At 46.0% G+C, this 12,654-nt stretch overlaps 1 protein-coding gene across 1 annotated transcript in view; it reads right to left on the bottom strand.

Moving 5' to 3' along the window:
- The window catches only part of VPS53 (vacuolar protein sorting 53 homolog (S. cerevisiae)), a 67,759-nt gene extending 55,388 nt beyond the window's left edge, over window positions 1-12,371 (bottom strand). Inside the window, exons 1-4 of the mRNA XM_010573748.1 lie at window positions 12,277-12,371; window positions 9,368-9,448; window positions 8,213-8,262; window positions 7,341-7,407 (exon numbers count right to left, since the gene is read on the bottom strand). Of these exons, the coding sequence (XP_010572050.1) occupies window positions 7,341-7,407; window positions 8,213-8,262; window positions 9,368-9,448; window positions 12,277-12,360 (282 nt within the window). The 5' untranslated portion in view covers window positions 12,361-12,371. The remainder of the gene's footprint in view (window positions 1-7,340; window positions 7,408-8,212; window positions 8,263-9,367; window positions 9,449-12,276) is intronic.
- Between the last annotated feature and the right edge of the window lie 283 nt (window positions 12,372-12,654).

The raw sequence follows: 12,654 nt of genomic DNA, 5'->3' as shown, positions 1-12,654 counted from the left end.
AAGCGTGCCTTTTGCCAGTACAAAACACGACCCGGTTTCCAGCCTCAGGCCGCAGGACAGCGACAGGCTGCATCCACTGCGCTTCCATACAGAAGCACAAGGCAAGGTCAAGCTCAGACTTGCTTCTGCCTTGAACCAGGCTTTGCAGCAGATGGCAAAAGTTACGCCTGACCTCTTCATACAGTTGCAGATGCCAGTTTTCATGGCCAGTAGCCAGAAGGATAATAAACAGCACTATTTCTTCTTGGCATGCCAATCACCTGAAACCCTTTTCGATAAACATGTTCTACGCTAGAAAAAGCTCACTGTGTCTCTTACATGGGAAGGACATTATCCAACTGTCATAATTCACTAGGGAAATGACTCTAAATGAAACTCACTTTTGATTTATTTTGGCAGCTCAACTTCTGTTTATTATTCATTGGTTACAAAAGAATATTATGGGACTTTAATCACTCAACTGGAGTCTTACAGAATCTGTGGCATGACCTTTTTTTTTAAAATATATAAAATTACACAGCTTAAGACACAATATTTAACCCTCATCCATTCGCCATCTTAAAATGCATTGAAATCTAACACTAGTCTGTTCATATTTCAGAATAATGACCCATTCATCAAAAAAACAGGAGATAAAGCTTAGCCATGCAGGAGACTATGACTATAATTCAAAGATGGTGCCTACAATATCAGGGATTGTGACACAAAAAAGCCCCCAAATATTTTATAGACTTAGGCTTAATTAGTTATTAAGAGCTTACAGTGATTTTCCTCATCTGCTCTTAAGGCTCGGGCAAAGGCAATCAATGCTGTCCCAGCAGCAGAGGCACATCAACACCAACCACGTGAGCCGAACCTGGGCCCTGGAGCCAAGGAAGCAGTGTGCAATCTGATGTCTGGAAGTGAGCATATATTTAAATAAATAGAAAAAATGAAATAAAAGTGCCTGCAGTAGGAGATCTGAAAGCACTGAGTACCTTAGTTCAGCGTGAAACACAATCTGCAGTCAAAAAAGCCACCTTCACACAAACAGGTGGAGGTAAGAAGAGAGGCTGAAGCAACAGTGCTGCTCATTAAGGATGTTTATGCAAACAGTGCACAAATTCACCTCCCTGCCTGGCGGGCTGACGCTGCCTGCAACCCAGCACTCGCAGGGCTGAGGAGAGGACAAGCCGCTGACTCCAGTGACACCGTCCACCAGCTGCCCTGCAGCTCAGGACACCGCTAGCTAAACGGGCGCTTGAGTAGCCGGGATGACCCCATCAGCAGAGAGCACCTTATTCCCCACTGCTCTTTGCCACGTGCAGCACCTGCATCACTCCTCTTCTGCTCACCATCCATCTTCATCTCTTTCTTCCTCCCTATATTGATTCTGCAAAGTGTTTCCTGATCTCTATTCAAAACAAAAAAAACCCCCAAAGTATGTCACATACGTCCATCTATGACCTTGTCAAACCCAATAACCTGTGGGCATTTTTTCTATGCCAGACACATCCTCCTCCTGCCACAGTCTTAAACACTGCCAGACACTGCAGCACATACACAGGGCAGGGCGAGCAGTCTGAGCCTCCCCACAGCTGCAGAGCTGTTTATTTTTACACGCAACGAGAAAGGACAGCACTGGTTACCAAAGGAGGGGATGGCTAATTGAACTGTCTACTACTGTGCTGGGTTCAGGCTGGGCAGCAAGAAGATATTTGTATTCTTTAACCACAGCAGCTGGCATCTCTTTTCTTGCACTGCTATAGTTATGGAAAAAAAAAAATATTACTGTTCTCATGGAGCAAAGAAGCAGGAGCCAACCAAAGCAATCCAACTTATCAACCAGTATCTTCAGCCATCAGAAACATGCAAGGCTTCTCCCAGCCCAGAAAACATCCCTTTTCTCTTCTCGTTAACAATTAACTTTGTTCTTGCACTAATTGAGCCAGACCCTAATACAGTAGGAGATACTAAGTGATAAACCAAGCTTTTCTTTAAAACACAATCTTTACTCATTCAATTTCAGTCATTTACTTCATGCACCTGTGCTCACAGGGCAGGAAGTGAAAGATAGGCCAGAGATAACAGAAAGAAATACATTTTTTTTACATTCAAACTATAAAGCCACAGATCTTGGCATTCCTCGTAATTCTTGATTCCTTCAGAAATACATTTTGTACAAAGCTGCCTCACCTTTACTGACCTGGGCACCCATGTCCTGGCTGCACAGATACTGTCAAGGGTTAAACTAGACTGCAAACGCAGAGGGTGCTTTATTACAAGGACGAAAGCCTGATAGGTAAAGCAGCTTCAGCCAAACAACCAGTAAAGGCATGTCAGCAACTGTCAAAAAAATTACTGCCAGTCCATGCAGAAGGTTTAGCAATAAACACAACTAAAGAGTGACAAATAAAACCGTACGGAGTGTGTTAAACACTCAGTGGAAAAATCTATGGGAACTTTTTATACTACACCCTAGGGCAAAGAGGAAATTATGCCACAACTGGACTGCAGCTCTTAGCAAGGTCAGCCCAGACTCCAGTTCAGCAGCAGCTCTGAGAAAAACTTTACAGAGGAAAAATCAGATAGCACTGGCTCCCCAGAAACTGCAGGCACAGCTTGAACTGCATATTGTTACAACTGAACCACAGCAGCTCCTGCATTCCCAGCCTCTCCCAAGGCATCCGAAATAGCCCAAGTCTGGGACTCCCAAGGAAAATTTTGTTACGCCCTGCAGAGGAATGTTCCACCCACGACTGTTGTTTCCTCCCATAAAAGGACCATTAGCGAGATAATTTCTGAAGTTCATGGTATTGTCTACAGATTTTACTGAAATATCGCACCAGGAAGGGGAAGCCAAATGAGCCAGACTATTTTAAGGCTTTTGCATTTGGAGGAAATTCTAGGGCAAAATTTCAAAAAGGCAGATGCTTTGAACTGGGAAACGTTACGCTTTGTGGAGAAGGGAGCATTCCTGTCTTTAGAGCTGCTTAAATAACTCTTTTGGGGCCACATCTATTTGATCGACTTTATTTTTAGATTTAGGATCTGCTTCTTCAGACACCTAAATACTATTTTATACGAACACGTGTACGTGATCAAGACTATTCAGGAAACAGTTTAAAAGTTAAAGACTGACTATAAAAAGCTACTCTTAACATCCTTCTCGTACCTACAATTCCATCTCAAAGACCTGCTCAATCATCTCAGCACCCAGGTGGAGCACAGAAGTGTTATCCCCATCATTACCACTGCCACATTACCAGCCAGATGGGACAGGAGACTGGATCACAGGGAGTACAGTGGCTGGAACCGCAATTAGGATTTTGAATTTGCTATCCCTAAGGTCTCCTTTTCCTTAAGGAGCATGGAGAGCACATTCCCATAGCTGCATACCTTATGTTCCCCACTTGGTCTTACTGGGATTTAGATTGCTCTAACTGGGAGAATAACATGCAGCGCTATTCAGACGTGTCTCTGCTGGCAGCACTCCCTCACCATCAGTGATCAGTAAAACGTTACCCTGGTCTCAAAAACAAGGCTGGGCTCCCCTCTCCTGGACAGCTGCAAAGGTGCAGCTCTCAACAAGGCTCAGTAAAGCACTGCTCCTCTGCAGGAGAGGGAAAGCTGCTTTGCTGGGCTCAGTTGATAAACTACCCCTTCCCCAAAGAGAAAGAAAGCTGTTAAAGCCTAAATACCTTCAGTTTGTCTTCTAGGAACCTGCCTGGTATCACTGGTCTCCAAACATGCTACCAAAAAAAAAGAGATTAGATAGGTTGACGGCAGGTCCCAGCTCCCAGTGATTTCGGCAGCACTTGAACCAATAGCCTCCGCCAGATTCCCAACCCCACGTTTGGCAGTTAAGGCTGACAGGAGATGGAAAAGCCAAAGATGAGCTTCCTGAATCAGCTTCCACACCCACGGCAGGCGATGCTCCATCACCTGCAAGGGCAGCAGGGATGGCAACTGCTCATGTGTGCAGCTCTGCCTCCCCACGCAAACCCGAGGCAGGCAGGGCACAGCTAACACAGACAACTACGAGCAGGGGCTTAGCAGGGAACCCCCTCCTGGCTTGCTTTAACTTAACGAACAACTTTTTTTCCTTCTATCACTGCATATGAGGTTTGTGTTTCCTTTGGAAGGAAGTCAGAGATTGAAAGAATGTTTATGAAAACTATTATTTACTCTCCAGACAAGAACAGCTCCTCTAGCTCCAGCACCACGCAGTCACGCAATTCTGGCAAACGCTGATTACAGTTTGTACCACGAGTTGTTAGGACAATGTGACTGAAGGAAAGACGCTTTTGTAAAACACCTTCCAGGTCCAATCTTGCAATAAATACACAGTGTCCTGAGCTCCCACCAGAATTCAAGCAGCTACAACATCAGAGTTCATATGCATTTTTATTTACAGCACACACTTTCAAGAACACGACAGACTGCATTGTTCCTCTGGGGTCTCAGTGTGTCAAGGGATGGGGATGGAAGTCAGTCAAAAGACAGGAATGGCTTTTTCAAAAGCTAGTCTGCTGCAAGTACTGTGTACTACAGGCTATAGACATCTCATATGCTAAGAAAGCGTTATAAATGCGAAAAGATATCCGAAGAGTAAACTTTTCGCTGTGGCTAGTTTTAAGCTTTGTTTCAAACCTATTGCAAAAGCTGGTTGCTAACTGTTTCTTTATTAATCAAGGGTGGTTTGCAGTTCTGCTTACTATGAAAAAAATGCAATAACAATCTTCATCCCAGGCTTCCTAAGAGAGAGCTTCACAGGATAACACTATCTATCCATGTGTATATGCTTCAATCAATTCAGCAGGGAAATATTGGTCTTGAGGATACAAATTTCCTACAAATTTAATAAGAATAGAAGATCAATAGATGAGAGAACCTAATTTTATTGTGGGACCAAACTACAAATTACTACCAGAAAAGGTAAATAAGGAAAAAAAGCCCCTTTCAGTAGCACTGACTCCCTTCCTAGCAGAGCACTGACTTGTCTTAAAGGCATCTTGCTTTCTGTTGTTTCAAAACAATTTCTTACCATACATTGCAAAACGAAACCCTTCCTTTCAAAGTGGGAGAAGCCAGGCCTCTTGCTCTATAAAAACTTAACATTTCTAAGCGTCCTTGATTCCACTGATATGCTAGTAAAACAAAGGCACTCTTCCACACAGGAACAGGCAGGTGAAGCTGAAAAGCAAGGTTTTCACCCTCACAATCAGGTGTCAACAGGGTGGTCATGTGAAAAAGGCTGCCTCACTCCCCCAGCTAGCACACAGAATACACTACTCAGAAAAGGCAGTGCAGGGGGTGACAGGAACAGCAAAGGTTTCTTCTAGGTTTCCTCTGTTTGGTTCTGGGGAGACAAATATAAAATTTCATCTCAAACTGAAATGCAATTCAAGCATTCCCCAGCACTGTAAAATGACCTCCTCCGCTGCGGGTCCCTCCAACCAGCTAACATGCAAGGCCTGAGCTTGCTGACGCTCCTTTACTGCTTTAAACTTCAAGACCCAGCTGAGTCCTACCACTCTAACAGTCTGGTTCCAGCAATTCACATATGAAATGCACATACAAGTGTGAAATGGTGGACTTGGATTAGAAACTCAAGAAAAAAATAGCTTGCAGCATTTCAGAGTCAAACAATTTTTCTTACCAGAGAACTAACACTTTCAATAATTGAATGGTTTCAGTATTTGTTAGGATCTCTTAAAGTAAGAAACAACTGTTACACTTCTGGGAGACTGTCTGGCCTTAGCCCATGCAGTCAGTTCATGCAACTGCAAGCTCCGGTGTCTGTCTAAAAGTCTGCCTTGCAAAGCAGCAGAGAGGGAAAATTCACAGCTAAATACAGGAATATTTGTGAATAACTGCAGCTCCAGGCCGCTTGAAAGATACCCTGTACAGACACACCACATACACATGCATGTTTGAAGGTTTTTACTTGGACAGGAGTTTAATTGGTTTCTTTACAACCAAACTAAATGAATGGCTACACAGACAGACCTGCCTCCCCAGTACTTCAGAGCAGGATACTGTCCAAGTCCATCTGTACATGCTTTGGAGAACTTCAAAGGTATTAAAGAATGAGAAAGCACAGGCACAAGGCAAAGCTCTAAACAAAGCTCGCTGAATCTCCATAGCACAAAGACACTTTTGTTATCCTGGAAGCACAGCTGACCGTGGCACTGCTTTTGTTCATCTCTCACCACATTCATCCTCGGGACCTGTAAGTCCTGAGGCACTCCAGGCAATTCTCAGCCACAGCTCTTCTCGATCGCGCTTTTTTGTGGTCTTCTCTGCATTTGTCACCTCGAATGAGCCCAAAAGGCTACAACAGCACCAGGCTTCCAATCATATCCAAACTCTCCAAGTACTGCACTAGCTTCCACTCCCTCCTCAACTTCTGCAATTGCCTCCCCACTTGATTTCTTGTCTTATCCCTGCACAGTGATTACAGGCAGCACCACTCCTAGATATGCCACATCCCAAGCACATCCCCAGTTTAGTAGCAGTACTCAGGCAACCAAGCAAGTATTAAACTAGTTCTGCTAGGAGAGGTAAGCATCTCACATTTTTTTGAAAGCAATACAAAGGCATAGATAAGTTAAATAATTCACTCAAGGCCACTGACTCTGTGGCAGAGACTACCCCATCCCACAAAACTAGTCTTAAATGTGGTATTAAAAGATGAGTCAGTGTTGACACTGAAGAAAGCAGCATGATTGATGATTCAAGGCATTAATGTTCCTGGTGTAAAACAGAACAGACACAGGAAATACAGCAGCACTGGGTGATACCCGAAAATCAGATTAACACGTGGACCAAGCTCAGTGTTCACAAACACTGCAGCCATGGCCGTGCTGTTCAACAGTGTACTCAGAGCAAACACATCTGTCAAGCAAAAGACAAGTGAAAACCTGGTAGCTGAATAAGACATGCAAGATGAACTGGTAGTCAGTCATCAGGCTTTGTCACTAGCAACACAGGATGTTTCGGCAAACAACCTTGTTAAAAGGCTAAATAGCCTTTTATTGATCCTTACTCACTAGCAAATGCGCTTGTACCCATTTAATCCTGTTTGTTTTATCATTAGTTTCAGAGTAGCACAACCACAAGCCTCCTGGTTTTGCTTTTGATTTTTAAATCAATTTCTCATTCACTTCCCTTTGGAGGGTGATCAGAAAGCAGGCTAGAACAGCTGTTGAGCAAGCAGCTCACAAAGTCATTAGTGTAAGAGACAGCAGAAACACCTCCCTAACAATAAAAGTGGGTTTCTGTCTGCCAGAGCCATTCCTGAATTTAGCATCGCAGGCTGAGAACCCTTGGCATTACCGGAGACGAGATGCACATACCTGCCTGCCATCCTGTCCCACGTTGGTCTGTCCTCTCACTACAGTTCGAATGTTGTCATCCAGCCTCCTGGAGAAAGAACCTATAATGTCAAACTCATTCTCTACATGCCTGATCCAAACAACTGTGGGAAACTTGAGAGCTACAGAAGAGATTTAAAATAAAAAAGCTGGTGCTACCAATGCTAAATTCACCTTTTTTTTTTTTTCCTCTCTCTGTAGGACATCACTATCTTACATAATTTAAAACTTCTGTTGCAAAAATAAAAACCCATTTCCTAATTTAATCAGGGTTTATTGCACTTCTCTTCCTTTAAGCAATATTGTCAGTTTTCTCTTGTCCGTTTTCATTTCCACTTTCCACATATTAAAGAGGTTGGTAATGCCAGACTGCACAGAAAATTTAAGTATTTCCTGCAAAATTATATTTATTTTGTACTTTTAGTACCAATAATGACAATAAAAAAATACAAAATGAGAGGTTTTACAATTGCTATTTTGACCTCACAAACAGAATAAATTTTCAGCAACCAAATCTTCTGGGTAGTTTGTTCTCTCACCTTTCAGATTGTACTAAAATTTGGTACTTGTTGATTCTCAGTTCGTTGTTTTTTTCAAAGCTTTACTTTGCAACCCATCAGCTAAAATAACGGAAAGGTACATAATATACAAGAGGGGCAAAGTATAAAAAAGAATTATAATTACAGGGAGTCATTTTTGTCTCTGTCCCACTATTGGACTTGAGGCTGATCATATTCGTGCCTTACAAGCAAATGAATTCCTATCAGCTATACTGCAAAGGCTGTATTTATGAAGCCTCAGTGACAACTAGACTACTCGCTACCTGAGATGCAATAAAATGGAGGAACATTTACCTTATTTTCAGTCTGATTTTGTTCACAACCTCATCGATGTTTGCCAAAGACTACAACATGAAAAAAACCAAAGATAAGTGAAATGGGGAACCTCTTACTGCGATACACATCAGCAGTGATACCTAACACTTTCTCACATGTGGCACTTTACAAAGCGGAGAACAATGACTCTGTTTTCCACATGGAGAAACTGAGACACACAGCAACTTAGCTGCTCCTCAGGTCATATAATGAAGAGCAGCAAAAGACAGGGCAGGCCAGGGTGCAGCCCTGCAGGTCCCACAGGCTCCCTGCTTCCCACCCAGCCGTGAGCAAGCAGGGTGCCCTGAGCCCTGCCTTGTCTGCAGAACTGCTCCAGAAACACCGTGGTGACAGTGACCTCCAGTGGGCAACGGGGACAGAGCCTTCGCCTTCCCTGGGCAGAGACCCTCCTGCAGAACCAGCACACACAGCGCATGGGGTGGAGGAGGCCTGGCTGCTGCCGGAGCTGTAGTGGGGGTATTGCAGGGGAAATAGCTCTCCACTACTGGCAAAGGGAAAAAAAGCCAAGCCAGCACCACCAGCAAATTAACTAGAAACAGCTGAAAGCCCAAAAAGCTAGTGCTGCAGGGGATCTTAAACATGGTAAATGTTGGAGCTGCCTCACAACCCAAACTTCAGCTGCAGAAATACCTCCTTTTTGTAATAGATTATTCCAAAACTGCCCCTGGGGCTCATTTGGGGAAGACAAAGTATGGATATGAGCCCATGGCAATCTCATTCTTCAAATCTCAAAAGAAATAATAGGTTTCAAACATGGATGACTCTCCAGTGACATTTCACAGGCAACACCGCCTTATTTAGCTGAAACCCCTGAGGATTCATCAATGATTAATACACAGCAAGTTATGAAATTTACTGCAAGAGAAACCTCTCTATAGAAAACTAATTTATTTCTACAGATCAAAGCAGGACTTTTACTGCAGTGAGTACTTTGGATGGAAAGAAACTACACAATAACAGTGAACCTCATGAGATGCAAATTTAAGAAGTGATTGTTATAGTCTTGCTACCTGTGCTACTGTTTAAAAGAAAAGGCTTGGGTACAGGTTTAAACAAGCCTTCAGTCATTTACTATCAGGTTACCCCTCACGCCATGCTGTGAGCACTACTTACTTGCTCAGTGGGAAAGAGAGTATTAATATACTCCACAGCATTGAAATCTGCTCTGTCCAGTGGATCTTGGCTGGGAAATACCTGAAGAGAGGGAGGAAAACAAATACAATCAACAATACATCACCATTAATTTCTGTAACTTTACAGAGTACCTACTGCTTCTAATTACTCAGCATCCACTTCTGATTACATTTCACAGCACTGTTCTAACAAGCATGCACAGAGAGCAGTCAGCCCTCTGCCCAGGAGTAAAACACCTACATGCTCTGTAGGTCTCTGACCTATTAAAATTCCTGTGGGTATCAGCCTGGGTAAACAGATAATATACACATGTGCTTCCACATACAGCCCCAGTACAATCGATGCTGTGCCAGGAATTCCCCAGACACACGAGCCGTTAATTATGCATCCCAAACCATTCTGATGCTTTTGCCATTGTCTGGAAATGAACCTCCACGCTGAGGCATTGCCCTTCTCTTTGCCTGGGCTTTGCGAGGCCCCATGGTGAGAGATGGAGGATTTGCTTTTCACAGCCATGTACTAGGAAATGAATTTTAAAATGGTTGTACAAGTTCTCTGGAGACTTGGGTTTGCCACTTTCACATGAAAAAGAGGGAGAGAAACAGAATCTGTGAATTATTCTTCCTACCCACAGAAAAGGGAAAAGAGCAGCTGTGGTGCAAACAAATCTCATTTCTCCTTGGAAGTAGCTCAAAAGATGCAAACACAGCTGCCAGGCTTTGCTTTTTGTCCCCACAGACTAAAATATGCTGCTTTCCCTTCTCTGCTACCATATTTGTTCCACATTTATAGAGCTATCAGCTCTGCACTCCATGGTCAAAACCCTGCCTAGCTCACACCCCAGCATCACCTCTGCAGGTCACCCTGGTCACACGCAGCATTTACACCGTTTTACACATTTTGCAGCACGAAAGCAGTGGGTTTGTAAGACCATTTAAAGGAGAGCAACTTCTCCCTGAAATAGGCCTCTTCAGCAGCTTTCCCAAAGCTACTCCTGTGGCCAAGGAGAAGCAGGCAGCAGTTAAATATGCATGAGGCCATGCCCGAGTGAGGAAGATGCTCTGACATTAGCCCACTGCAAAAGCACAGTTGCAGCATCACAACCAGCCTGCCCTGCTCTGGGCTCACAACTGCAGCTTCAATTAATCCCAAATCTCCACAAGCATCAAGAGCAGGTGAAGCAAGGGGCCAGATGGAAGATAAAGGCTAGTCAGGAACTCCACTCTCAAACTGCAGATAGAGATCAATGCTGCAGGCACCTATACCAGCTAAAGAAGTTGCTACTCCTAGGTCTTTGTCACAACCCATTAACCAGAAATGACTACGCCATGTTTGGTGGAGCACCAGTCTTTGTTTGCTCCCTACCCCTCTTCAGGCAGAAGTCAGCTGAGCCAGTTCTGAGCATTTAACCAGGACCTGGCAGGTTTTGCCCAAAGCTGATTAAGGAACACACACAGGAACAAGATTATTGGGTTGGAAAGTGCCAGTGAGGAAGCGACAGTGTCATCCTCAACATCTTCCCTTGCTCAGGATGTGAAGATCTGCCTACAGCCTTATTACCTGTTAAAATAACTCAGCCAGAGATATGGTGGATTGTCCACTGCTCAAAACCTCAAGCCGAGGCTGTCTCTAAAAGACATGTTTTACCTCGAAGAGACATTTTGTGCTTGATGAAAATGTCACTAGGTAACTCTCTTTGGTTGTATAATGTTAGAAATCACAACGGGCTTTTCTGGCTTTTAAACATACAGACTCTGTAAAGTGCAGAGGATTCTTTTTCTGGACAAGTTCCAAGTCTCCTTTAGAAGGTAGCATTTAATTTAGCAGTTCTCAAGGTTTCAGCAAAAACTACTCAATGGTTTACAGCCAGGTGTGCCAACCCCATGCAAAGACAAGAGTATGTGGGATGTCTCTTTCTTTGGAGCAGTAATATTCCAAAGCTGGCACAGCACCCACAGACAAACTGCGCTACCTTCCTCACCTTCTGGCGCCGGGCTCCCTTGAGATGCTGTGCCAGCTACCACGGTTTGCCCTAGTTCATTGAGGAAAGCCACCAAAAGCGATCCGCAAGCCTCAACACTCAAGAAAGTGTGAAAACTTATTTGAGCGATACTTTGAGAGACAGCTGCTGTTGCTGTCCACAGACTTCTACTACAAGAAACAGCTCTTCAGATGGGAGGGTTGGCTGAAGTCAGTGCGAGCACAGTCAGACTCCAACGGACACAAGATTTTACCCCGGGTTCTCACTGACTTTTGCTGGGCTCCAAGTGCCACAAAGTGTTTCAGGGAACGTTGAAGGACTTGAGCTGGAACCTAATATTGATCACCAAAGTCAAGCCAAGACATTTAGATTATCCCACCTTCAACTGAGTCACGGGCCATTTGACTCCATTAAGATGCTTTACATACTGACTAACAATATTCAATTAGAAGACAGAGAACAGGCATGCCCGGCTGCAGAACAGTCAATGCCCCGCGTTCATCAGTGATGGGAAAGCAATTAGATGAGATATGCTCAGCTGAGGCCGACCACAAGGACCACCCCTCGCACTGCGGGGGAAGGTGCCAGCCCCCCAGCACTAACAGGACCCGGGGGACCCGGGTCGGCGCAGCCCCAGGACACCGGCAGAGCCCGTCCCGTCCCCTCCCGGGGGCCAAGGGGCTCTCTCCCCACGCTTGGAGGGGCCGCATCCTCCTCCAAGCACGGCCAGCTTGGAGCTTCCCGGGGCCCAGCAGCGGAAGGCCCGGAGCTCGCTGAGGGAGCCCGCCGGGGCCCTCACACAGCGGACACCGGGCCGCGCCCACACCCGGCCCCTCACCAGAGGGGACCTTGCCCAGCCCCGGGGCCCAGCCAGCCGCCCGGCCTCCCGCCCGGCCCCACGGCAGACCTGCTCGATGGCGGCCTGCACGGCGGGCGCCAGCTCCAGAGCCGCCTCCAGCCCGGCCGCCAGCTCCGGCTCGTCCTCCTCCATGGCGGCCCGCCGCTTCCGGGCCGCGCGGCACGCCGGGATACGAGAGGACACACCCCCTCCCCTTCCCGCTCCACAGCACCGGCCCTTAGGGGCGGGGCCTGGGCCGTGGGGGCGGGCTTCGAGGGGGCGTGGTCTCGCCTCCCGGTGGGGGCGTGGTCTTCTATCCGGGGGGCGGGGTTTGCACCGGGAGGGGGCGGGGCCTGCCGCCCGGCGGTGCGGGGCGCGTCCCGGCGGCGGGGCCGGTTGGGCGGGGCGGGGGCGGAGCCCGGGCCCGGGGCCGGGGCCGGGGGGGGG

This window comes from Haliaeetus leucocephalus, unplaced genomic scaffold (genome assembly GCF_000737465.1).
Source record: "Haliaeetus leucocephalus isolate CR32 unplaced genomic scaffold, Haliaeetus_leucocephalus-4.0 Scaffold395, whole genome shotgun sequence".
In the NCBI taxonomy this organism is placed as follows: Eukaryota; Metazoa; Chordata; class Aves; order Accipitriformes; family Accipitridae; genus Haliaeetus; species Haliaeetus leucocephalus.
Note: the sequence above shows the minus strand (reverse complement) of the source record. Positions and strands in the feature narration are given on the sequence as shown.